At 33.8% G+C, this 25,705-nt stretch overlaps 1 protein-coding gene and 1 non-coding gene across 2 annotated transcripts; both read left to right on the top strand.

Annotated features, from left to right (window-relative positions):
- The first annotated feature begins 2,955 nt into the window (after positions 1–2,955).
- Positions 2,956–3,028, top strand: Trnav-uac (transfer RNA valine (anticodon UAC)). Its single transcript has one exon. It is a non-coding gene; the product is annotated as a tRNA-Val (tRNA).
- A 19,682-nt stretch (positions 3,029–22,710) lies between these two features.
- On the top strand, positions 22,711–25,410 carry LOC126774350 (uncharacterized). The gene is made up of 2 exons (XM_050495836.1): positions 22,711–22,956; positions 24,911–25,410. The coding sequence occupies exons 1-2, from the start codon at positions 22,762–22,764 to the stop codon at positions 25,331–25,333; spliced, it is 618 nt and encodes a 205-aa protein (XP_050351793.1). The 5' UTR covers positions 22,711–22,761; the 3' UTR covers positions 25,334–25,410.
- Positions 25,411–25,705: the final 295 nt, after the last annotated feature.

The following is a 25,705-nucleotide window of genomic DNA, read 5'->3' as shown; positions in this document are numbered from 1 at the left end:
AAAAGCGATGAAATTTGTTGCACCGCAATAGTTGTTACGTTGCATAAAATCGAAGTATTTCTCGGTATATAAATATTGCAAGAAAAAGCTACATTTTTAGCTTCAAATTTAACAGTTAATAGGCTTAAATTACTTAGGAAAATATATTTACAAGAGCTAAGCAATCCAACGCAATTATAAGCCCTTCAATAGTGAGTGCAAGTTACACAAGATAAGGGTGTCTCGATCATTGCATTTATTCATCCTTAAGTGCTGATGATTTTTCACAAGCCATTAGTAATATTTTTTAATTAATTAATAGTTCGTGCCTTTCCACTTTCTTATTACAGTATAAATAAACCAACAGTTATATATTCCGATTCAAATGGTTATTGAGTAAAGTTAGCTTTCATTAAATTTAATGGTCTGGTTCAATCATAGACGTTTATATTACTAGTTAAACGTATTTAATGAGTTAAAAATATTTGATCATTTAAAGGTGTATTTTATTTGAGTGAAATACCCACCATTTGGCATAATAATATTATTAATTTATTATTTAAAAAATGTATATATATATATATATATATACATTTTTTAAATAATAAATTATATATATATATATATATTATAATATATATGTCTATATATATATATATATTTATTTAAAATTAAAATATATATATATTATTATTGCAGAGATGTCATATCGATTGGAGATATATCGAGGTACTGAGATGTCTGTACAACGCCGCTATAATGACTGTCCACATCCAGGACTGTAAGACGAAGGCGGTAAGACTGCGCAGAGGGGTGAGACAGGGGGATGTAATATCCCCGAAACTGTTCACCAACGCGTTGGAAGACGTTTTCAAAACGCTGGATTGGACTAGGTATGGAGTCAATGTAAACGGCGAGTACATCTCACACCTTCGATTTGCCGACGATATCGTCATCATAGCAGAGTCGCTGGAACAACTCACCGAAATGCTGCGTAACCTAGGCGAGTCTTCCCGGTGTGTCGGTCTCGGTATAAACTTGGACAAGACCAAGGTCATGTTCAATAGGCATGTCGTGCCGGGACCGATATACGTCGAGGGGAAACCTCTCGAAGTTGTTAGTGAATATACCTACCTAGGACAGATAATACAAGTCGGTAGGAACAACTTCGAGAAGGAAGCCGATCGAAGCATTCGCTTGGGATGGGCAGCATTTGGCAACCTTCGTCAAGTCCTCAAGTCGTCTATACCGCAATGTTTGAAGATGAAAGTCTTCAACCAATGCGTCTTACCTGCCATGACATACGGTGCCGAAACGTGGACACTAACTGCGGGACTAGTCCACAAATTCAAAGTCGCTCAGCGTGCTATGGAGCGAGCTATGCTCGGAGTATCTTTGAAAAATAAGATCAGAAATGAGATTATCCGGAAAAGAACCGGAGTCACCGACATAGCTTGCAAAATTAGCTGAAGTGGCAGTGGGCTGGTCACGTATGTCGTAGGACCGATGGCCGTTGGAGCAGACGAGTCCTAGAGTGGAGACCGCGAATCGGCAAGCGCAGCGTAGGGCGTCCTCCAGCCAGGTGGACCGACGACCTTAAGAAGGTGGCGGGCACCAACTGGATGCGGAAGGCGGAGGACAGGGAGCTTTGGCGCACCTTGGGAGAGGCCTATGTTCAGCAGTGGACAACGATTGGCTGTTGATTGAAGCTCGTCTGCGTAGGTACCACCCACTCATCAGATATTCTACCGCAAAACAGCAGTACTTGGAATTGTTGTGTTCCGGTTTGACAGGTTAATTATAGGCTCAAGGGACATAACATCATAGTTCCGAATAGATGGTTAACATTTCTTACAATGTCTATGGGCGTTGGTGACCACTTACCATCAGGTGGCCTACATACCTATTCTGTAAAAAAAAACATAAAGGCTAATTAAAAATTTATAGTGAATTAAAATATCGTAAAAGTTATAAATCTAAATGAAACGCAGGTATTTACACTCATAATAGTACATTGTATTTGTACTGTACTGCAGCTACAAGACTTACTTAATATGTAGCCCAATAATGTTTATTTTTTACGAACGTTGCCCAACAGAATATAACCACCATTACCACAGTCCACAACACAAATAGTAAATAAAAACGTGACAAATAAAAACTAATAACTAAACAAGTTCGGAGAGTTAACACAAAACAAATTATAATAAATATAAAACAACAGAGAGCCATTTTTCTAGTAGTAAATAACAGAACGTCTCCAGGCCGTTTCAAATAAACCTACAATTTTATTAGTTGTTAACGGTAATTACTATCTTTGAGAGCCCACTCGATTTCTTAAACCACTATTTTCTTTCTTCTGTAAGGTTTTGACTTTAAATAATATAAGGCTATGCAAATGTTGCCAAATCTCCGGTGGGCGGGGTTCGCACCGTATCGCGAGCAACATCCATATCATCCATTTTCTTTGCTATCATTGCATTGATAATCAAGTTTGCTACAAACTTTGATTTGTGGCAGATTCTCCACACACAATCTCACACTGTAATTATAATAATAACTATGTATGTATGTGTGTTAAACATGAGTCGAAAGTATTTGATATCGATGAAGAGGATTATTTTTCAAAAATTTTATAGCTTGAAGACATAATACGATAATTAAAATTATTACGAAAGCTTACTAAGAAATAATATATTTATTACTCCTTTATATTTTAAGACACAATCACTCTGAATGATTCTTGATATACTATCCTATCCCATAAGTAGTCACCTCGACCTCGACATTTTGTTCTTATCGCGTCCAAAATGTTACATTAAAGTAAAAAATTATTCGCGAAAAAGTAAGTTACATACGACTGACTTCGTAATCTAAGTTCAAGAAAACAATGTCATAAATAAAAAAATATCTACTTTCACTAGTTTGTGTTCGTTTGTGTTCATATAAACAGACTTTTCTAATTTGTAGTAATACGGTTCCGTGGTGTAGTGGTTATCACATCTGCTTTACACGCAGAAGGCCGCCAGTTCGATCCTGGCCGGAATCAAGATTTTTTAAATATTTTGTAGTTTGTTGTATTATGAGGTAGCCGTTTATAACTTCAATATGTAAAGCGATGAATTTGTCCAAATTGCTTGAGCATTTTTATTACTTTACAGAATTAAATTAAAAAAAATATTGCTATTTTATATTAAATAGATTTAATAATGAAGAGAACATTTTCTGTGTTAATAATAATATATTCAAGAGAGGTAACGTCGGGAAGTTCAACTTGCGAGCAGCCGTTACCGCTCTACGGAAGTCAAAACTAACGCCATTAAAACTAACAAGTAAAATGCATACATTACTTGCTATATTTATAAAGAAATTACTCTTATTATTAATATTTAACTCGCATATGGCCAAGGGGTCGTTTACGCCCCACTGTTACTACAATTACAGATTACTTAGTTGTAGGTCCATAAACAACATTATTATTATATGAACATTAATAAAATCAGTGCTAAAAAGTTCTAAGCTTGCAAAGGTTAACTAGAAAAGACAAAATAAAATAACTTAATTAACACAATTGGGAAGCTATAGTACCTGAAAGACTTTTCACCGCAAAAATAACTGACAAATTATTCATTAATGAAACTAGAATTAGAGACTAAGCTCGAAACTAACCGCAGAACGCGATCGTCAATAATATCAGAATAGAAATATTACACGACATTGATTATAATAATCAGGAACACGCATCAATATAACGTAACACCGCCGTCGCGTTTCAACATTCATTTCCCGAATGAGATACGAAATGAGTGCGTACAAAATAACGTTATTGTTTTCACTACGATATTAATAATATTAGTAAATACTCGGTAACAATAAACAAGATAATTTATTACCCCATAAGAAGAAGACGAAAAATATGATGAATAACACACTCGAACCAGAAAAATGAAAATAATCAAAGAGAACAGGATTTTGCGGAACGCTTCTACAACATAATCAAAATACTTTAGGTAGGCAATGCTTATGAACTGAGTTAGGCACACGTCATCAAGGTCGTTAGACGATTGTCTAATTTTATATTATTTCATTCGACGTCAACGGTCGTAGGTTCGATGTCGTAGGTGCAGCACATAACAAACATCAAGTGTGTGAATGTTGCTTTAAAAACTATTTCATGGATTCTAGTAAAACATTTATACGTTTGTAAAATCTGCAGTCGAGTTAAAAGGTTTTATCTTAAAGTGTTGTTCAGAGTAAAAAGACAAGTTTCCAGCGCTGCTGAGCGCGAGTTACATTTTATAAAAATAAAATAAGCGTTCTCTCCGCAGCGCCTGAGCGCCAACCGGGCCCACGCGGCCCGAACTCCGGTGCCCTACTTTACATCCACCTTTACATTTCAGAGCTTAGTTTTCGTGAAGGTTACCCGAAAATAGCACAGAACCTTTATATTAAAACGTAGTCCAGTTTGAAAACACTCGATAGCCTTACCCGCAATATCTTTCTCTTTTAATAAATACATTTACTTTTATTCGAAATATTTCTACATCATTTTCGTTTTATTTTAATCTATAATAATAGCCGTCGCTTTACCTCGTTTCACAATTGTTTGGTTTTGTTCACGTCTCCGCATAACACACATTAACCGATGAATTTATATTTAATTTAACTTGTAACAATACGATTCCAAAGTGCGCGTATAAATTATATTTTTGACTTTGATTTTGAATGACATCACATTTTCAAAGTATATTAAGTATATTATTAAAATTTCAAGCCGTTTAATCTCTTGAAACGACATCGTCTGTAACATTTTTATTATGTGAATAATACTTGACCGTGACGTATTCGGGTAACAGAATTATATTTCTAGGTGTAAATGGTCTAGACAAGAGCTTGTGCCGCGATTACTTGTCTGATTACCCTTTACTCTAAGGACGTCTCTCGCCTCCCTACCACCGTCGTCCCCGACCGCCACTAAACTCGACAAGCTAATTCATTGAGAACTTTCTAGATTCACTAAACTCGATAACAAAGAGCCGTTTTGCTAGACCGTTGAAATATGCGACTTAACTAGATCATTAATTTTGTTCAATCTTGACATCTTTGTAATGATAGGTAATAGAAATAAATCTGACAGATAATGTAACCTTTGACAACCTTTAATTGGTTGAAATGGATTAGCTTAATGAGCAATTAAATAGTGTATGCTTCGTGAAATTTGCGAAATAATCTCTGCCCTGTAAGCAGAACACATTTAAAAAAGTGCTCCCACATTTTGATGAAAATCTAATAAAAAAGTCCTTGAGAAAAACACCACACTCTTATACAAAGGCATCTGCATGAGATTTGGGTGAATAGTTCCTTACCACGTCAACCGAACGATTATTTTTTGCGTTGGGTATTAAAATTTCAGGGGTAGTTTAAAGCTTGCCAAGATCTATCACACTTTGGAGTCAGTTTTTTTTAACATAGTATTATTATATTTATGTGAAACGATCACGTTCCTCATTAGCGTGGAGCTGGGAGAACATTAATCTCATTACAATTTTTATTATAATCATCATACAAAATTATACTCTATTGTAAATATCTCAAGTGAGAAAAAATTGAATTTATTTGACGTTGTGATGAACAATTGTGCGCTAATTCGCAGAGGACCCTCCGAGGCCCTAGAAGGAAGTCACGCTATTGATCCAAATTATGTATGTTTTTATTTTTACCTTCATGTTAATACCAACATGTTAATTCTCTTCAATTAGGCTCATGGATTTTAACCGAAGACCGCGGTTTCGAATTCGGGCGAGCATGTGCTGGATGAAACTATTTCAAATTTCTAACCAACAGCCCTCACTAGAGCATCTTGATCAAAACGCTTTGCTTGAGAAAGGGATTTTTTTTTACTTAAAATACAATTTTACATAGTAACAGTACAGTAACAGCCTGTTAATGTCCCACTGCTGGGCTAAGGCCTCCTCTCCCTTTTGAGGAGAAGGTTTGGAGCTTATTCCACCACGCTGCTCCAATGCGGGTTGGTAGAATTTTACATAGAATTATATTCAATTTAAAATTAGTAAAAGTAAAAGTAGAGGTTGTATAAACACTCGTACACATACTTCAACACCGCAACACATGCAATAATGTTGTGAGGACTTACAGAACAAAACTCTCTTGTAAGCGCGACCGGGAGCTGCCTCTAATTATGTTGAACAATATTATTACGTCACTACACTTTTATGTTAAATGTAAGCAATGTTTGTACCGTAAAATAAATCTTTAAAAGCAATGAGCAAACGAAACGGGTTTTTTAAATTATCAATTATATGATGGAAAACTTTTAACAAGAGAGATATTTTTTTTAGGTTATCGGGAGGCGGACAAGCAAATGGAACAACTGATGGTAAGTGGTCACCACCTCCGGTAGATATTGGCGATGTAAGAAATAATAACCATTCCTTACATTGCCAATACGCCACCAAACTTGGGAACTGAGTACCCTTGTATTTACACTGGCTCACTCACTGTAACGGATACGAATTCAACCTATTTTTTTAAAATCCGATAAATTGCTTAGACTTTACAGTAGCTGAAGCTTCACCTACCACCTGACGATTTTTCGTTAGAACCGGTAATAATGATCGCTTGTAAGGCTTAGTTACCAGTGATAGTAGAGGGTGCATCGTGCAACGGGACTGCCTAGGTGATCAGTCATAATCACTATATCGACGAACAGAAATGCTTGAAGTTAGTGCGTTCTAGTTTGGGTTGTGGGTGCGAGAGCAAGTGTAATTACAGACACAAGGGATATAGCATCTTGGAGCACATTGACGATGTTATTTTAATATTTGTTACGCCAAAAGTCCAATATATTTATTCAATATGGAAACTTAGAAATATTTAAATCTATTCTAAAAGAGCTCCCCACTGAGAGTAAATCAGGTCTGCGCCACTCATAACGAGCACGAAGTTACAGCGTGTCTCGTGTTGTTATTCTTGGTGCCGGTCTGAGGGAAGGAGCAGTAATTCAATTTTTTCCACTCCTCTTCGAGTATCCACAGATTAGAAAAAAATATTGAAGTTTTATTTTATATAAATGTGTAATATTTGTGAAAGTATCGTTCAATATAAAGGTTAAACTAATGTATGCATAAGAACGTTTTTTATTTTCATACTATTATTAATATTTTATTTCATACATATATAGATTCCATAATTATTACAAGCACTTTTACCTGCACATATGTCATTAATAAAACCTTTTAGACTCACGAAGAGGATGTCCACGGGAAGAAGGACCGAGGGGAGGAATGATAGGGGGCGGCTTACATCAGCCACCTGTATTTACTGCCCTCATTAATTAGTTCAGATCACTTGAGAGCTCAGTGGGCCATAGTGTGGAGTAAATAGGACGCCGTCACGTCGACGCGGCGCTGATACACGATGACACGCTCCACTGAACCGGTCACCTACTTCCTTAGCTATGGGGCTCGCTGTGAGCTGCACTCTTTATCATTTATATATGTTGTCCTGTGTCTCTTGGTCTTCGTGTATAAGTAGTCTGAAAACATTTTGGGTATAGAAATTAAAGTTACCATAAGTTCATTCAAATCCATCACATTCCGAGATTCTAGCGAAAGGAACCCTTAAAGGTAAACGACCAAGTTGTTAATATTTTTTATCAATTAAATTACACGTTTGTTATTCATTATATAATTAATTATTTCTCCATTGTGCTTTACTGATCTTATTTTAAATAAGTGATTTTTTCGGAAGTAATATTAATATTTTGTGCATAAAAGTAGAAAAACTAATTAGTTTATGGTACCACCCACTTATTAATATTATTTTTCCAAAAAGAGTAAATGAGCCACTGTACAAATACATACATTCTTTGCTGGGCACTTTGCGCACTGCAATCTATATGCAGGAATTGGTCGTGAAATGTAAGAGAGTGATAAACGACATTGACCATAACAATTACAATATTTCAAGTGTGTACACGCATCAAAATAGTATATCACCATAGTCTGTGAATATTTCAGGGGTTAATGAAGTGAGTTCTTATACAATAGCACTGCAGGCTACGCACTTGTTTGATTATCTTCCTAACATAAATATGGAAAAAATATATATTTATTAATTTTCCGCCGCTAGGTGCGCTGTGCAAGGTGATGATTGATAAAGTGGTCACCGAAAGGCACAGAAAATTTGGAGCGATATATATATATATATATATATATATATATATATATATATATATATATATATATATAGATATTATATATAGTATACAAACAATTTAACAATAAAACGTTCGACATAAAAGCCTACCGTTCGCACTTTCCAGTATTCTACAAAATGTCACACGAAATATTTTTATTCAGTACCAGAAGCGGGGCTTCATTTGTTATTGAATGCTATCCGCATATTTTTCTTATTTAAAACTAAAGGGTAACAAAAGATAACAAAATTGTCATGTACATGTTTTTCGAAAAGGTTTTACATGTTATGTTATGTACAAAGACTATTTGATGGAGGCGCATGTTATATTACAAAATACCAAGTTAAATAGGGCTCGCGGAACTACGTTAATTAATTATTTTGTAGATAAAATTGCCTATGTATACAATATTACTGGTGGTAGGGCTTTGTGCAAGCTCGTCTGGGTAGGTACCACCCACTCATCAGATATTCTACCGCAAAACAGCAATACTTGATATTGTTGTGTTCCGGTTTGAAGGGTGAGTGAGCCAGTGTAATTACAGGCACAAGGGACATAAAATCTTAGTTCCCAAGGTTGGTGGCGCATTGGATATGTAAGCGATGGTTGACATTTCTTACAATGCTAATGTCTAAGAGCGTTGGTGACCACTTACCATCAGGTGGCCCATATGCTCGTCCGCCTTCCTATTCTATTAAAAAAAAAAAAAAAATATGTACTGAAATATATACTATACGAGGTTTACTTATAGTGAATTTTCTTTTCTGCTTTCAAAAATGGAATTAAATTTAAACAATAAATACATAGAAAAGATTTATCATTAAAATAATGATGAGACTCACGCTATCCTTCAACGAGGTGACATTAGTGTTTTATATTAAATAAATCACCACTAATATTTTAATCCTTAAATTTAAAATGATGAATGAAGAATATTATGTTAGTGTATAATATCCCTAAGCAGAATTAACTACAATATTTTTTTACTTAAGTTCATTTTTTTTATAAAATAGGAAGGCGGACGAGCATATGGTCCACCTGATGGTATGTGGTTACCAACGCCCATAGACATTGGCATTATAAGAAATGTTAACCATCGCTTACATCACCAATGCACCACCAACCTTGGGACTAACTAACTAAGATGTTATCTCCCTTGTGCCTGTAATTACACTAGCTCACTCACCCTTCAAACCGGAACACAACAATACCAAGTACTGTTGTTTTGCGGTAGAATATCTGATGAGTGTGTGGTACCTACCCAGACGAGCTTGCACAAAGCTCTACCACCAGTAAGACATGGACATCCGTTACTTATTTTAAATAAAGCTTTAAAGGCAAACAAACATTTAATACAGAAAGTCTTCAACAGTAGAGATACATTGGACTAACCAAACTATTCATTATTTCTATTTTCCCCTTTCAAATATCATCGTTGAACTAGTAAATCACACGAAGACCTTTTTTCATGACGGGTAGAAATGTATGGATGTATAATATATTCATTGAATAAAAGCGAGCAACAAACTTTCATGGAAGTTTTATTCTTTTATCAACCGACGCCTTTTTCGCTAGTCGCGCTCGTCAGTGAGGGCGCACAATACAACATATTTTGGTAGCGAGTGAGGCTGAGTTCGCAATAAAGAAGATTTATCTCGGTGTTTGCGTCCGAGAAGCCGTAACGAGCGGAAACATCGTGTGACGCGACAGTCGCTCCATTGTGGGCCGGCTTTCATGGCGCTGTTCCGAGCGGAGAGCAAATACAGGCGCGGGTCGAGGCTAGTAAGCTATCTTGTCACATTTATTTCTTCTACAAATTCTTTTATCTTCTAATTGATCTACATATCGAGAGTTTTATTAACCTTTTTGTTACAAAAAGTATTGTGTACAATGTTGCAAAAATATTATTAGGATTTATTTTCAACTATTTCACCCGCGTATAACTTAAAAGTCACTAAGAGTAGACTTATAATATTTTAGTATATAATAATAATAATAATGTCCTCCAGACCGATTTCTGCCACGGCGGCCAATCGCAAGAGAGATTAGCCAACTGAAAACTGAAAAAAAGTAAGTAAATGAAATAGGGTGGGTATATGTTCTTCTTGAAATTGGTTCATAACAATATCACAGTGCGGAATGTAAATTTAAACATTACTGTGACTCGAAATTTTATGTTATTATCCTAATTAAGAATCAAAGATACCTTAAATGATGTGATAACTTTTGTAGAATGGAATATAAATCTCGAGCAAGCCCAGAGATTCTTTACTTAATCAATAGACCCTTTGTTTCTCTGAAATAGTTTTAACTTGTTCTAGTTATGGCGATATAACGAGGCCCCATCAAGGGCTTCAAGGCCGAAAGCTGACCGACCGTGGTGGGAATTAGAAGAATTGTTAAACTCCATAGATGGAGGAGCAGTAAAGCCAAGAGACAAATGGAAAAAAGTAAGATTCTAACAAAGACCACTGTAAAATATTATTTTATGGTTCTTTTATTTTCTATTATTATCATTCATTCATTTTATTATTATCAATCAGCTTACTTTCATGACAAAAATTAACAAATAATGTCCAGGTATGGGCAGACTGGAAAACTAAGACTAAGAAAAAAGCTTTGGCAATATGTGGTGAGGCTTCTGGTACTGGTACTGGTCCAAGCAGCAGACAATCTCTCACTGCTTTAGAAGAGAGGGTGTTGGGCATAATGGGTTTGACTACTATTATTGGTCAAGCTGGAATTAAAGAGAGAGGCTTTGATGCTAGTTTATTTTTTTGCTTATGTTTTTGATTATGCAAAGACTATGGTCTTTGCTTATTAGTGTATTTTCTTCTATAAACAAGTGCATTCATGTTCTTCATATTTTTCAGGCTTCACCATCAGAGATAAATTCTCTACCACCCCTGACCAACGAATCTGAATGTACAGTCTGTCCATCCCAAATATCTGCCACAGATGAAATTATGTTCCATTTTATTTCTTCTTGTTCTATACAAGGTACTTTTTTTTAAAGATGCAATGTGTTGCCCAAGCAAATTAATTTGGGCACAATTTATTTCTTTTAATCAGTATAATTGATCCTTTTGTTGTAGTATTAAAACATATCCTAATTTTTAATTTAGACTAAATGTAAGAACTGAAAGCAATAAAGCCGAGATGGCCTAGTGGTAAGAACGCGTGAATCTTAACCGATGATCGTGGGTTCAAACCCGGGCAAGCACCACTGAATTTTCATGTGCTTAATTTGTGTTTATAATTCATCTCGTGCTTAACGGTGAAGGAAAACATCGTGAGGAAACCTGCATGTGTCTAATTTCATTGAAATTCTACCACATGTGTATTCTACCAACCCGCATTGGAGCAGCGTGGTGGAATAAGCTCCAAACCTTCTCCTCAAAAGGGAGAGGAGGCCTTAGCCCAGCAGTGGGACATTAACAGGCTGTTACTGTTGTACTGTTACTGAAAGCAATATTTATGTACAGTCAGCTTCATATATAATGTAACAGTCCGCCTATCTAATATAAGAAGCAATGTACAATACGTTTAATATACACTATTTTACCTTCGTCTTTTTTTTATCTTCGTTCTTATCTACCGTGCACACCACCACCAAGTTATAATTGTTAGTGTTTTAATAAAAATAATAATAAATTTGGTTGTAATAATAAATCTGTTTTATTATTTATTTAATATCTTAATACATTACATTAAAAAAACTGGACTTGTTCAAAATACAATCAATATCTTATTATTAATATTATTATAAGATAAATTAAAAATAGAGTACATAAAAAGTTCAATTTATAATTATGCAATGTAAAATATAATCATGTAAGATCCCACACTCACTGTGATTGTGGGATTATATCATCCCCATTATCATGTGCAGCAGGAAGTGGTTGTGGTGGTGGCAAGCTAGCTTGCAGAGCTATATTATGTAACACACAACATGGCATTGTAATGTTGCTAGCTACATGAGGATGATACTGCAGAACCCTGTGTCTAAGCAAACATCTCCACCGTGCTTTGAGTAATCCAAAACGCTCAATACAGTTACGGACTCGCATATGCATTTGAGTGTATCGGTCTTCCCTAGAACCTTGAACTGCATTGAGGATAGGTATCATAAGCCAAGGGCGTTGCGGATATCCAGTCACCTGAAAAAATAGTTTAAAATTTAGTTAGTCACAAGTAATAGAAACTCCTTAGATTTGATCTTTTTACTATTATAAATACCTACCTAATAGCCATACTTGCTCATTATTTTGATTAAGTTCATGCAATTATGATTCAACTCTACTAGAAGACCATAAATATGAATCATGTGTATCTCCACCAAACTATGCGTTTATATTTAAAATTAAAAGATTACTATCACAAACCTACAAAACCACAAACAATTTGAAAGGAAATGAAATTTATGATAGATAAGTAACAAAAAAATAGCTAATACTATATTATTGAAATGTATTCAGCAATTTTTAGTATTTTAGTAGTGTAAAATAATTGTTTATTGTATATATATTAACATGCTGTGGTTTTCTTGAAGAACCGCACACTTTATGTTAACTCTGAATGTGTTTTTATTATTACATGTGTATAAGTGTAATGACTGCTGATGGTACTTAATAAATAAATAAATAATCAATCATATTATTAAGAACTTACCTTAACTTTTAGGGAAATCTTTTTTGTTCCTTTTAACAAAATCTTGTGTCGGAGTTCGTGACAAAGAGCTTCGAAATGTGATTTGTCTAGCCGAAATTGCTGCACAAATAAAGTTGCCGGAATTTCGCGTATTGTCTCCATGCACTGACGATTAATGTCTCTTTTTCGGCGCCTAAGCCACACTTCTTCATTATGAGCACACCACAACATATTTAAAGTATGCCTTTTAAAAGATAATATTATTAAAAAATTGTTATACAATAAACAAAACACTTCTCGTCATCATATAAGACGCCATTTTTTTAGCGTTAACTCTTGAGTCTCCGAGATTGCTTGGCTATCGTTCCAAAACTTCGATAATGTTTCGTCGGCGCTTGTTGAAACTAATGCATATAATGCATTATTTTAGAAAAAAAATAATTACCATACAAAAGGTTATAGTCAACCTTCAAAGATAGACATATATATTTTAAGTGAAGTTTGCCACAATACATTAAAGTGATTACCGCATAAAAATTCGTTAAGCCGTTTCTAAGATTAGCATGCACAAACGCACAGACAAACAGACTAAATTCTAACAATCATTGTTTTGGGTTCTATTTCGTCGATAAAGGTAATAGTTTTACTCCTATATCTTCCACGTACAGACAGCGGTCAGTTACAGATTTATTATACGTATAGATAATAAATCTGTATCAGGTTTGTTCTGTGTATTTACAACTACACAAGCACTTACGCGTCTATGTCTAATAGGCAGACTTCACCAGCGGTCGCTGAGAATAGCATTGAGGCGGTTACAGTTATATGGAACGAGCACAACCTGCTACAGTTGATGCATAAACATAAGCTACTCGTAACGTTTTCATTATTAAGTGAGACACTGAATCAATACCGGCGTCGCATTACTCGTCGTGGTCACGTTTATTTACAGCACAAACGTTTACGAAGCGAGAGTTAATATCGACTCGTCGCGGATCGTGTTTAGTGCCGCGTTATGTTTCTTTATGGCCCTGTAATCCAAATTACCGACCTTATTACGTTAGAACTGTTTCACACAGAAAAATGGAAATTGAAATATGGTTTTTTGCGTGATGTTCTGTTGGTTTTGCATGCAAATTTTATGAGAATCTCGTACTTTTTTGATTGACGCCGCGGCAACCGCGTCGTGCGTTAAGTATTCATTTTGTTACAAATAAGCAATTTTGTTGGTCAATAAAAAAAATACACATACATTCCATTACTTCCTTACTATATATATATATATACTGATGTTTACGAATTAAAGTATATACCTACATATTATATAATATATAAACTCAATATATACTAAATATGAGGCATCTTTGAAACGAACGCTTAGAAAACTATAACAAACACAATAACTTTGTCATTAACATATCTACGGAAAAGTCGCCAGCCAGCAGCAATATTATATTTAATAGATAACTAACTTTTAAGTAGATACCCAAATTTATGTTGTATTTTATAATAATATACCTATAATGACAACTTTACTTCACCCGTTTCAAATCCGTATATAAATTAAATAACAAATTGGTTTTAAACTTTTTATCTAAATAAAAATGTCCTCAAATACTTTGTAATACGAACCGGTAATTTTAGAAATAGAATGTGATACTTAACGAGTGAAAAATGCTTGGTCGCGTTAAGCGAACTGTGTGTATTGGTTAATAAATCGATCGGCAAAATAATGTTTATATCCAAATTAAACCTTGATTAATCCATTCATTATTTAGCCCGTACGAAATCGGGACGAGTAGCCATTGCTTAACAAATATGAGTAGTATTACTTAACTTCTGGCTAAAAACACCCCACTGCCGCACTTCCTCCTTTTTAGGAGATGGTTTGGAGATTATTCCACCACGCTACTCCAACACGGGGTGGTTGATACACGTGTAGCGGATTTTCAGTTATAATAGAAATTCGAATATTCTCTGAAAATGAGTATCATTCTGTATAAATAAATTATTTAAATATTAATAAATGTCTTTACTTAATCCAATTTGCTTCTGTCTGCTATTTACTTTGTTGTGAAATTAAATCGTTTACGTCCAAATATTATTGAGTTTAGAATTTATCAAATGTACCGTTGCGCGTCGCCGTCGAGAGCAGACGCGTCCACGAACTTTCTATAGAATTCAATATTTCGTTTGAACAATACAAGTTAATGTTATACAAGTAAATTTATGTTTATGAATTAAATATTATATGTATAGTTATAGTTATTTCAGGATATATATACATTATAAAAGATCCCAAAACGTATACAAACTGCTTCTTTAATTAAATTAAATAAAACGTAAAAGGTTTTGTTGTGTACATAAGTTTATTATATAATTTGTCTATATAATTATAAAAAAATATTTTGGTAATAAAATTTGTTTTTCATAATAAAAATTTAAAATTACAATTACAAAAAAGCACTACATTTTATAAATTCAGTTGCAAAACTGATGAATGACACATTTTATAAATATTACAAAATGATCTTTCTCTATTCTGTGACATTATATTCATATGTGTTTTGATGTTTCGTGTTGTATTGTCGCTTCATTTGTACATTTAAGCTCTTCTTAATTTCATTAAACTAAATATTACCTATTATGTTATATTACAAGGAATAAAATGTACTATTAAGAATACAACATACATATAACTTTTTATTCAACATCAATAAAAACAACAGCGGGTGTGGAATGTATAAGCGCACGTGCGTCGACAGTGACTGATATGGGGTTGCTTGGGTCGCTTGACCTATTGTCCCCCTGTTAGGTAAAAGATAAGTAAACTTACATTTCTTATAAAACTGTCTGTAATTTGGAATACAGATAGAAGACCAACTGGGCCACCCGATGGTAAATGGTCATATACACTAATTATGGAAAAGTGACTTTAAGATACCACGATTTAGTGGAAACTAATTTACAAGTATTAATTCACAATTTTTCTTATGGATGGAAACACATGTAGGAGTACAAAGCCCAAGATGAATTATATATACAAATGATAACAATTACATAAATAAGCTAATACTGTATTTGAAGCCAGAATCTTTCGGTTATGATTTACGTGTTCCAACCACATGACCGTCTCGGGTCAGATAATTTGTCAGTTTCATAGACGCTTAAACGCTTTGGTGTTTATAATTACTATTTACATTTTATTATTTATTAAATATCACAATCTAATAGAATCCTAATATTTATTAGAAATTCCTTTCAGTCAGCACCGTATTCGTTTTGCTTCTACAATGAAGGCGAGGCGAGGCTGCCTTTCAGCAGCAAGCTTAATTGAGATTATTTTCTTAATATCCGAATTTATGCTTTATTACCTGTAAAATAAGGATCGAAATGAAATAGCCTCCAGTCGCGTATAAATATTACAGGTAGATTTTATGAGTTGTAATTATAAAGATGTTTTTATGTTTCAAACTTGTTTATGGAACATGAAGTTGCGCTGTTTCGGAAAACTTTGAAAAGCGGTAAAATTAATTAGGTTATATAGTTTGTGTTATATGTTAATGAATTTTCAGTGAGTTTCAAATGTTTAGGCGAGAGGCGTTTTCGAAGGTTAAGTTATAAGTTAAAGTATTATAAAGTAGTTGTTTGCAAACTCAACTCTTAAGACAGACGAAATATAGCTGTATATATGTACACTACGGATTTAGATTTACATAAATATATTTGTTCATAATGTATAATATATCAAAATAATCAGTCTTTAAATGATGTCTACAAAAACTAAGAGAAGTTGCTAACGGGTTTGAACTAACTCGTTCATCTATTAGCTAACGTATAAGGTTTTAAACCGCGAAAAGATCAACAAAACTGTTTATTATTTTGTCGAGAAACTCACTATTTGGTTACAGTTGGCAGTGCTTACAATCATGTGCGTTAGGCAGCCACGTAAAGCCGTTGGTACTGCACCTGAACTCTTTCCCGTTGTGTCAGATGTCCTGATCCATCGTATAAAAGTACTGGAATGGAGAGTGCACTTGTGTGGGCATTATGCACAATTATGTACTATCAAATGAATCGCACAGATAGCTAGTTTCGCACGAGAATAGTCACCATAGTCAAATTCTTAAGTAAGTTATGTTAAAAAATATATACGTTATAATAGTAATCAAGATCGTATAAATGAGATACACAGATAACTGGACGGGTGGTGGATTATATATTAGTGTAAAGTGTAATGTAAAACGAAATACTATTCGTAAACGGGTCTTCGAAGCAATTCTACAGCACATAATAGTTGGTAAAATAAACATCTGCTCTTAGATTTGAGTCTCACAAGACCTCTACTAACAGCGGAGCGCAACGAATCGTCATCCTACATTATGTATGAAGGTCGTATATACGAAAAGTGATTTTAGTAATACAATTCTAGCTGTCTGTGAGAATGATTACAATATTTATAAAAGTTTCAAATTTATTTCAAAAGTTTTGTTTTATTGGTCTTTATAACTTAAATGATTATTTCTTAGGGCAAAGTATATATTTATGAAATATTTTTTTAATTTGAATAGCCAATAAAATCAATTTGCTACTTCGCTTATTTATAATTTTAATATTTATAAATTAACAAAACAAAAATTGTTTTTGTTGTTAATGTTCCAAATAATAAAAAAAATAACATTTTGTGATTCACGAACATGTGGCCTCGATGTCATTTGATATACACATTTGTTGCGTATTTTCAATCAGTATTGAATTACGGAGGGGTCGAAAGCGGCAGTTACTATTGAGGTAACCACTATACGGCATACGCGCGACCTATATTCTCAAAGTTAGCCGCAAATATGCTTCGATAATGGTTGATCTTTTTCAGAACAGAATAGGCAGATTGGAAAGGGGACAACTCTGCTTTTACTTACTTACTCTATCTTACAAACTATTTTATGATGGCATACGTAATGAGCAGCATGATGGTAAGTGGTCCTCTTTACCCGGAGACACAGCACTGTAATAACAATAAGCCATTCCTCCCGGCATTATGTCTCCACTAATCATAGGATGCAGCAGCAGTAACAGACTGTGAATGTCCCACTGCTAGCCCAGTAGTGGGACATTCCTCCCAGGACAGGCCTCCTCTCCTTTTTTGTGGAGAAGGTTTGGAGCTTATCACCACGCTGCTCCAATACGGGTTAGTAGAATACACATGTGGTAGAATTTCAGTGAAATTTGACATATGCAGGTTTCCTCACGATATTTTTCCTTCAACGTCAAGCACGAGATGAATTATAAACACAAATTAAGCACATGACAATTCAGTGGTCCGCCTGGGTTTGAACCCACAATCATCGGTTAAGATTCACGCGTTTTTACCACTGGGCTATCTCAACTCATTTACGCTACTATTTGAACAAAACTATACCAAGCATGAGTTGTTGAATAACTGATAGGAACTCCCGGTCTCGCCCCGATAAAAATAAATTATTAAAGCAACTGATAAAGTAACAATACGTGTAAGTGAGAAGTCTCGTCATTAATTGTCTATGAGGCGAAGGCCCCGCATTATCTGTATGCTACCTGAGAACCACTTTACAAATTTTCCTTTGAAACATTAACCTGCAAATAATTATTTTGCATTAGCAGGGGCGTGGCGCTCGGGTATCATGGGTTAATAATAAATTTGAAATTATATTTTGTTGCTTATTAAATATAATGTAATTTTAAATGTTAATAAGCTTGTGAACTTTTAAATTCTAATATATTTTAACATAATGGTTGCTAGAAGTATATCATAAAACTACTCGAATTACTTTCTTTGTTAATATTTAGTCCCTAAAGTACATAAAATAAACTCGTCACTTTCTAAGTTTTAAAAAGTCGCGTCAAACATAAAAGGAAGCGCAACATCTCATCACATTTCTCCTAGTTCCTATGACCTAAGATTCTAATTTTTCTAAACACAGGATATAAACTCTCATCCTCAAAATTCCATAAGTCAGAAATCCGATACGATCAGAGACAGTTAAGTAGCAGTAATGGATTTAAGACTGGACTGAGATTTTCTTGATCGCAACCTGTATAACTTTTTTTTGTTCCCATCTGGAATTCGAACCTAAGAATCTGCAAAATTATAAGTGAGTCATTAGACCGACGGAGCAGTCACGTTTATTATATATGTATTTCATAGAGCGAGATTGAGGGCATCTGCGGCAGAAACAACTTGTGACGACAAACATTTCTCATTAACTGCCTTCAGTCTAGACCAATGTTCGCGAGCAACAAGCACTTGTAAAGAGTTTAAAACGTCAAGGTCGTTGGGACAGAAACTCCAAGCGTGTCCTCTGTTCCAAGAGCTCAGACCTGCGCATGGCTCATTGCTCCTCTGATCTAGCAAATGTAATTAATTTGTTTCGACATAATTACCTCGCAATGGCTTGCTGAGAGCGGCGCGGCATTAAACATAGGTACCTTAAACGCTCTCGAGATTATGAACACGGCTCATTTAAAGGATTCGTAATTATACCTACTTAATTTGTTTACCCTGAAAAATAATTTGCAAGCTTTCATTATTCAAACGGAAAAAAGACTTAACAGCTCATAAAGAATTACACACTTGGACGAATTCGAGTCTAGGCAAACACCATGGAGTTTTCCATCATTTATTTCCGCTCTACTTCTATTTACTTCACCTGTACATAGTATAAATATTGAAACTGAATTTTAAACTAGGAACTGCTCAGATTGAGTTGAAATTTGGGGCATTTTGTTGCGGGTGATAATCTATGATTACACTAAATGTAATACTTAATCAATACCTTGGTAATATTTAGATTACTAAATGTTTCGGTTTCTGAATCTTCTTTATTTAAGTAGGATTTTCTTTGGGAAACGACGTCAAATTAATTATTATAAAAAAGTCTTAACCGAATCAGTTGTGTTGCGATACCATATACGAATTCATTACCATTGTAATAAAAAACTTGAAAATGAAATTAATGTACCTGAAGATTTTCATAATTTAAAAACTGCACGATATTCGTCAATCGGTTTGTTTGAAATATTTTAAAAACTGCAGAAAATAATTTACCGAATATACAAATTCGGGCTGAATACTTCAGTCGTGATCGTGACAGACTGTATCTCGGCTGAGGTTAGTTTGACTATTTTATATTTATCGCTTTTTTATTTTGCAAAAAAATACAATTTGAACCCGAAAAAATTCCTTAAAATCTTTTATTTATAATATTTCAAATCGTAACGTTTTTATAACATTCAATGAAAATTTAACCGACCATAGACTTTAAAAACAGAATTTTAAAACATTTTTTTATTATTAATATTTTTAATCAATAACTACAATACAATATACTATAACTGTTACGAATTTACTTATATAAATAGTTATTTACCTTTATTTACCCATCGGTTAGAACAGGGCTTCTTTGCCTTGACAACATTACTTAATATTTATAAGTAATATGCCGACCAACGCTTAGGCGAACCCATTACTACCTCGCAATAAAAATATACTTACTTCCCTAAGTTTAAACAGATTTCATATATAATTACAAAATTTGACGTATTTTTGGAATTTTCAACGTTAACAGTCCAAAGTCCATGTTAAACAATTCACTTTTTTTTGTAGAATCTGGGCACGTGTTTGATTTTAAAACAATAAAAATCTAATACTTGTTTTCTTGTATATTATAAATTTGTAGATGTATTAGTATTTATAACATTGTCGTTGAATGATACAGACTTTCCATGAACAGCGAATAATTTTGTAAGTAAGGGTTGTTTAATTAGCTTCGTATAAAATATACAACGTTGATAAATACCTTTTATATTTAATTTTCATTGCTTATTGCGTAACGTATGTGACGTCCCAAAATAAAATAGAAAAAGATAAAATATAACATTCTATTCTTGTAGGTAGTTTTTACTTTGATTAGGTATCAATAAGTTGGTGTAATGCTTCAACGTTGAATAAATGAATTTATATTTGAAAAAATCTCAATAATAGTTAGAGTAATAACGTTAAATTTAAAATTAAGTTGCGATTTAAAAAAAATTCTCTCAGTGACATTATAATTTATACACATACATTCGTTCCCATGGAAAAAACATATCATAGAGTAAAATATGATCGTTATATTGGATTAAATAATTACTGAATACATTTATTTAATATCATGTTAAAAGAACAATTAGGAATAAGGCGTGTTAGTCGATAACATATTATATAGATCATAAAAAGGCGCAGACACATTATTGGCCGAGTTTCATGCAGGATGAATAAATAATTATTTACTTTGGTGGAAATTAGTAGAGCACCAACAGTCTACACCGCGGAGGTAGCTTAGAAATTAATATAATTTTGTAAAGTGCCAATTCAAAGATGCTCGTTGGTGCGTACGTGGATAAATCATATTTTAATTAGATTTATATAAGAACTAAATTGTTTAATATTCTCTTGTAAACTACACAAATTAAACATACGACATTTTGCACTCAAAATATAGTTGTAACAAATGAATAAAAGAAAGGAAACCCTTATTTTCAGCGTCATAAGATTTACAGCAGGTAATTTAAAGTTGGAGCGGTCATTGTGTGTTTCGGTGACGTGTACAATGGCGCGTGTAATCAGCTGTAGCGGCGACCCCGCGCGCGCCCCGACGGGACACAATGTCGCGCTCCGGGGAGTCACTCGCGAACCAGTTCCCTGTGACATTTTTTTGACAGGTTAAATAGAACAGAAAGGTAAATACTAAATTTAAGCCCAGTAACTAGATTAAAAAAAAAACGAATCGTTTTGATTAAGGATAGCTAATTGACGTGTACATTTTTTTTATTGAAACGGTACATAAAGTCTATTGTTTATTATATCCTAATATTTGATTTGGCTGAATCACAGGGACCCGGAAAGAACAGTTCGAGCGCTTTTCACGCGAACGAACGACGCCAAAACGATTACATACAAAAACTTAGTGTACAAGATTTTTATATCTGAACGAACTGTATACAAATTTAAAATTTAAAATTAAAAAAAAATTAATAATATTTTTGCTATGTATTTGTATAATACAGAGCTTAAATTCTTATCTAAATAAATAACATTATTTTTATCGTTTAGTTTTGAGTTTTCATTAATAGTTAGCTTGCATAAATATAAATAATTTTGAATCTTATTTATAGTTCAATTAGATTAGAAGGGTTGTAACTTTTTTACTATTACTTACTGCACCTATAGCACATAGAAATACAACACCTAAGTAGTTTATAAGGAAGCGTTACAATAATTCAGTATATCCATTATTATTTAATTAATAGAATAATAATTATCGCACTAATGTCATGAATACGAAATATTGTGTGTGTTGTGAATATCTGTTATTTCTTCTAGCTTTATCACAGATCATTTACATATTTTGGCTTTTTTATTTCGTTTTACTGGATACTTGATTATGAGGCGAGCGAACGCGCGGGCGATGCGATAAACAATTATAAAACAAACTATTCATTAGACTGCGTGGCGTAATTAGAGATAGTTTTTTTTTAAATATTAATGTTTGAAATTATTTTCGTACCAAACCTTATAATGTTATACAAAAAAACATCTGATTACAATTAATATATATTTTACTTTATTGTATAACAATAACACAACAATTAATTTAAAAACGTAACTTTCATTAGTTCCAAATGAATTACATACAACTGACGCAATCATTTACGATCGCCGCCATTTGCCAACAAGAGCGCTGACGTCACATGCCTCAATACAAACGCCCTTCCTCGTCGCGCATCTCACCTTCTCCCTCGCACCCGTTGGCCTATCGCCGTCTAGTCGGGCAGGCGCATTCGCGTCGTGGCAGCTGTAAAACGTGTTTTGCTAATGTTTTTGTTGCTTTGTTACAATGTGGCCGAAAAAATCTATGTATAGATATTGTGTCGTGCCCGAATGTAAGAGTACCACGATTAAAACACCAGAAAAGCTCTTCTTCAGTATTCCCACCGGCGCTCAGAGGCGAAGAGATTGGTGTAGCGCGATGGGCCGGACGCGACCTCTGCGACCGTATACGAATTATTTCTGTTGTGAAGATCACTTCGATGTAAGCCAAATATTAAACTATGAACTTTTTGAAACCAAAGATAAGCGGTTATACATAACCGCAAAGATAAGCGGTTATACGTAACCGCTTATCTTGTTATCATTCATAAGCTTAAGACTTTAGATAGTTCTATTACAAAATACAACGACTCACTCTCGTAATGTACTCTTAGATGTCGCATTACTATAAATGACAGTTAATTTTTTTGTATGTCATTATGGTTTTATGAATATTTAAGATTATAATAAAATAAGTGATTAAATTGTAATAACATTTCACATTTCATAATTTAAGCAAATAGTATGTAATTGAAACATATTTTTACTGTATATTTCGAACCAATAAATATTATTTAACTCAACTGGAATCACATATTATTGATTTTGTCGACCGAAGACCGAATTCGGTTTTTTTTTATCTGCGAAATAGGTATCGGACGAGGTTTTTGGTGGGATTTTACAAAAATAAACTAACCTGAGTAACAAAAAATGTCGGTCGCTGCTAATCAACACAATATATACAAATAAATAAAATTTAAATGTCTGTCTATAGTCACAAAATAACCACATTTGCAGCTTCGAAAATCAATATCATAGAGAGTATTCTCATTGCTAAGGTACCGCCTTTATTATTTCATCAACACACGTTGATATAATCAAAAGTTTTAACGACTTAGAGCTTATGTGTATGTTTGATTTAATTATTTTTTGGTTTCATACAATCCTCCTTGGATTGTATAAAAAATTGTATTGTATCCGGTTGATATGATGAATGAAGGGACTTTCATATTATTTTTGTTAACAAATCGGACATAATATATTACATACTTTTTGACATATAGCTTTATATTTCAACGTAACCGAAGAGATCGACTACTTTAGTTTAACATAATTGTAACGAAGTATTCCATCCTTACTAAATAAATAAAATATTAATTTTAAGCTTCTACGTAGATAAATATTGCCTTTTACACTTTGCAATTAGAACCAGCAGTTTTATAAATATTAGGAGATATTAAAATAAACGTGGAAAACAAACAGTGTGCTGTAAGATGTAAAAGCGCAGTACTGGTTAAAAAATAGCACGCGATTAAATCCTCATTACGCTCGCACGAAGTCGCGATGAATAACTAGTTAAATATAAAAGTACGTTTGTTTGGTTGTTTGACCTTCAATTGAGCTCTCACGACGCAGGCGCTCCCAACGGCAGGAAGCGTAAAGATAAATAAACAAATTTGGCCTTGAATTGACATAATATACCACAGAATTTTAAGATTTTATGGATATTATGGATTTGTGAAATAATGTGTTTTCAATGCTGGCGAAGTTGTTATCGGAACTTTAAAAGTAAAATTAAAGTCGACTTATGTCGTTGATTGAAACTTTTTGTACTGTAAATTAAAATAAATAGTTAAGGTTGTATTAGATACAATAGAGCATTACCTTTATAAATATAATGTGTATATCATAATATTAATCTCGTTTTCTCCTTCAGGAATAGCTCAAACGGCTAAACCTTAATACTGCGCTTATTTGTAATGCTGTTCTCGCTTTGAATGGCGAGTGAGCACGGGTAATTACATGCACAAGGGAGATAACAACTGAGATCCAATTGTTAGCCGTGCGCTGTTAGTGTAAAGATATTTTAATATTTCTAGCAGTGCTAATCTATGAGCACCACAACACATCACTACTTACAATCGGTTATGTGTAAGTACTTTTATGAATTAAAATATAAATAACCGTATTATTATGTACCAAGTGCAGCACTACTCGCTATTCACGCCATCATAATGACTCAGAAACTATACTAATCAATTAGGAGATGTTTTTTGTTGTAAAAGTGCTCGTAAGAACCTACTGGAATTATGTTTATTTTAATTTTGAATTTCAAAGCGTGCTCTTTCGAATAATATTTAAAATATACGATAAATATCAAAATTATTTACTTTTAGATTGAAAACGACATGGAGAACTACATGAAATTCAAGTTGTATGGAGTATCAAAGTTAGTATTAAAAAAAGGAATTCTTCCGCACAAATTTGCTTGCCAGAATTATATGTCCATTAGAGAGATCCAGAAGGAACAAACAGCTGGCAGTTCCTTATGCATCAAGCAGGAGGCGGATAGCGACAGTGGGACCCTTAGCTGCAACAGTGATACAATCAGCTGCGGTAGTGACTTGGATAACTGGCTCCAAGAGGATCCTGAGTTGCAGGTTAAAGTAAAATTAGTAGGTGAGCCGAAATCTGAAACCCATCACACCGAGATGACAGACCCTCTAGCAGTCGAGAACAAGAGTAAAGGTCCCCAGAAGGACAAAACAAAACCGTATATTGTAAGCATGGTGTATGTGGAAAAAGTGAAGAAACATTGAGAGAAAAAAAATGATTTGTACTGAATGTGAAATATATTTTAGTAAGAAAAGTGATACGTTTGATTGTGTAAGGTTGTTGAAATAAGGATTTACTAGAATTATACATGTAAATATATTTAATTATTATAGTATATAATCTTTATTGTGGTTTTATTCGGTTCGATTGACAAACGATATCACAATAATATTTATCTTTGTTAAGTTTCGGTCAGATACTCGCGTTAGTAGTATTAAGTTAGATGTGGAAAAGTAATTAAGCGGGATTTTAGCGATTTTAGCGGAATAGGAAACGGACGATTATATGTGCCACCTGATGGTAAATGGTCACCAACGCTCATAGACATTGGCATTGTAAGAAATGTTATCGCTTAT

The sequence above is a fragment of the Nymphalis io genome, chromosome 16 (assembly GCF_905147045.1).
Source record: "Nymphalis io chromosome 16, ilAglIoxx1.1, whole genome shotgun sequence".
In the NCBI taxonomy this organism is placed as follows: Eukaryota; Metazoa; Arthropoda; class Insecta; order Lepidoptera; family Nymphalidae; genus Nymphalis; species Nymphalis io.
Note: the sequence above shows the minus strand (reverse complement) of the source record. Positions and strands in the feature narration are given on the sequence as shown.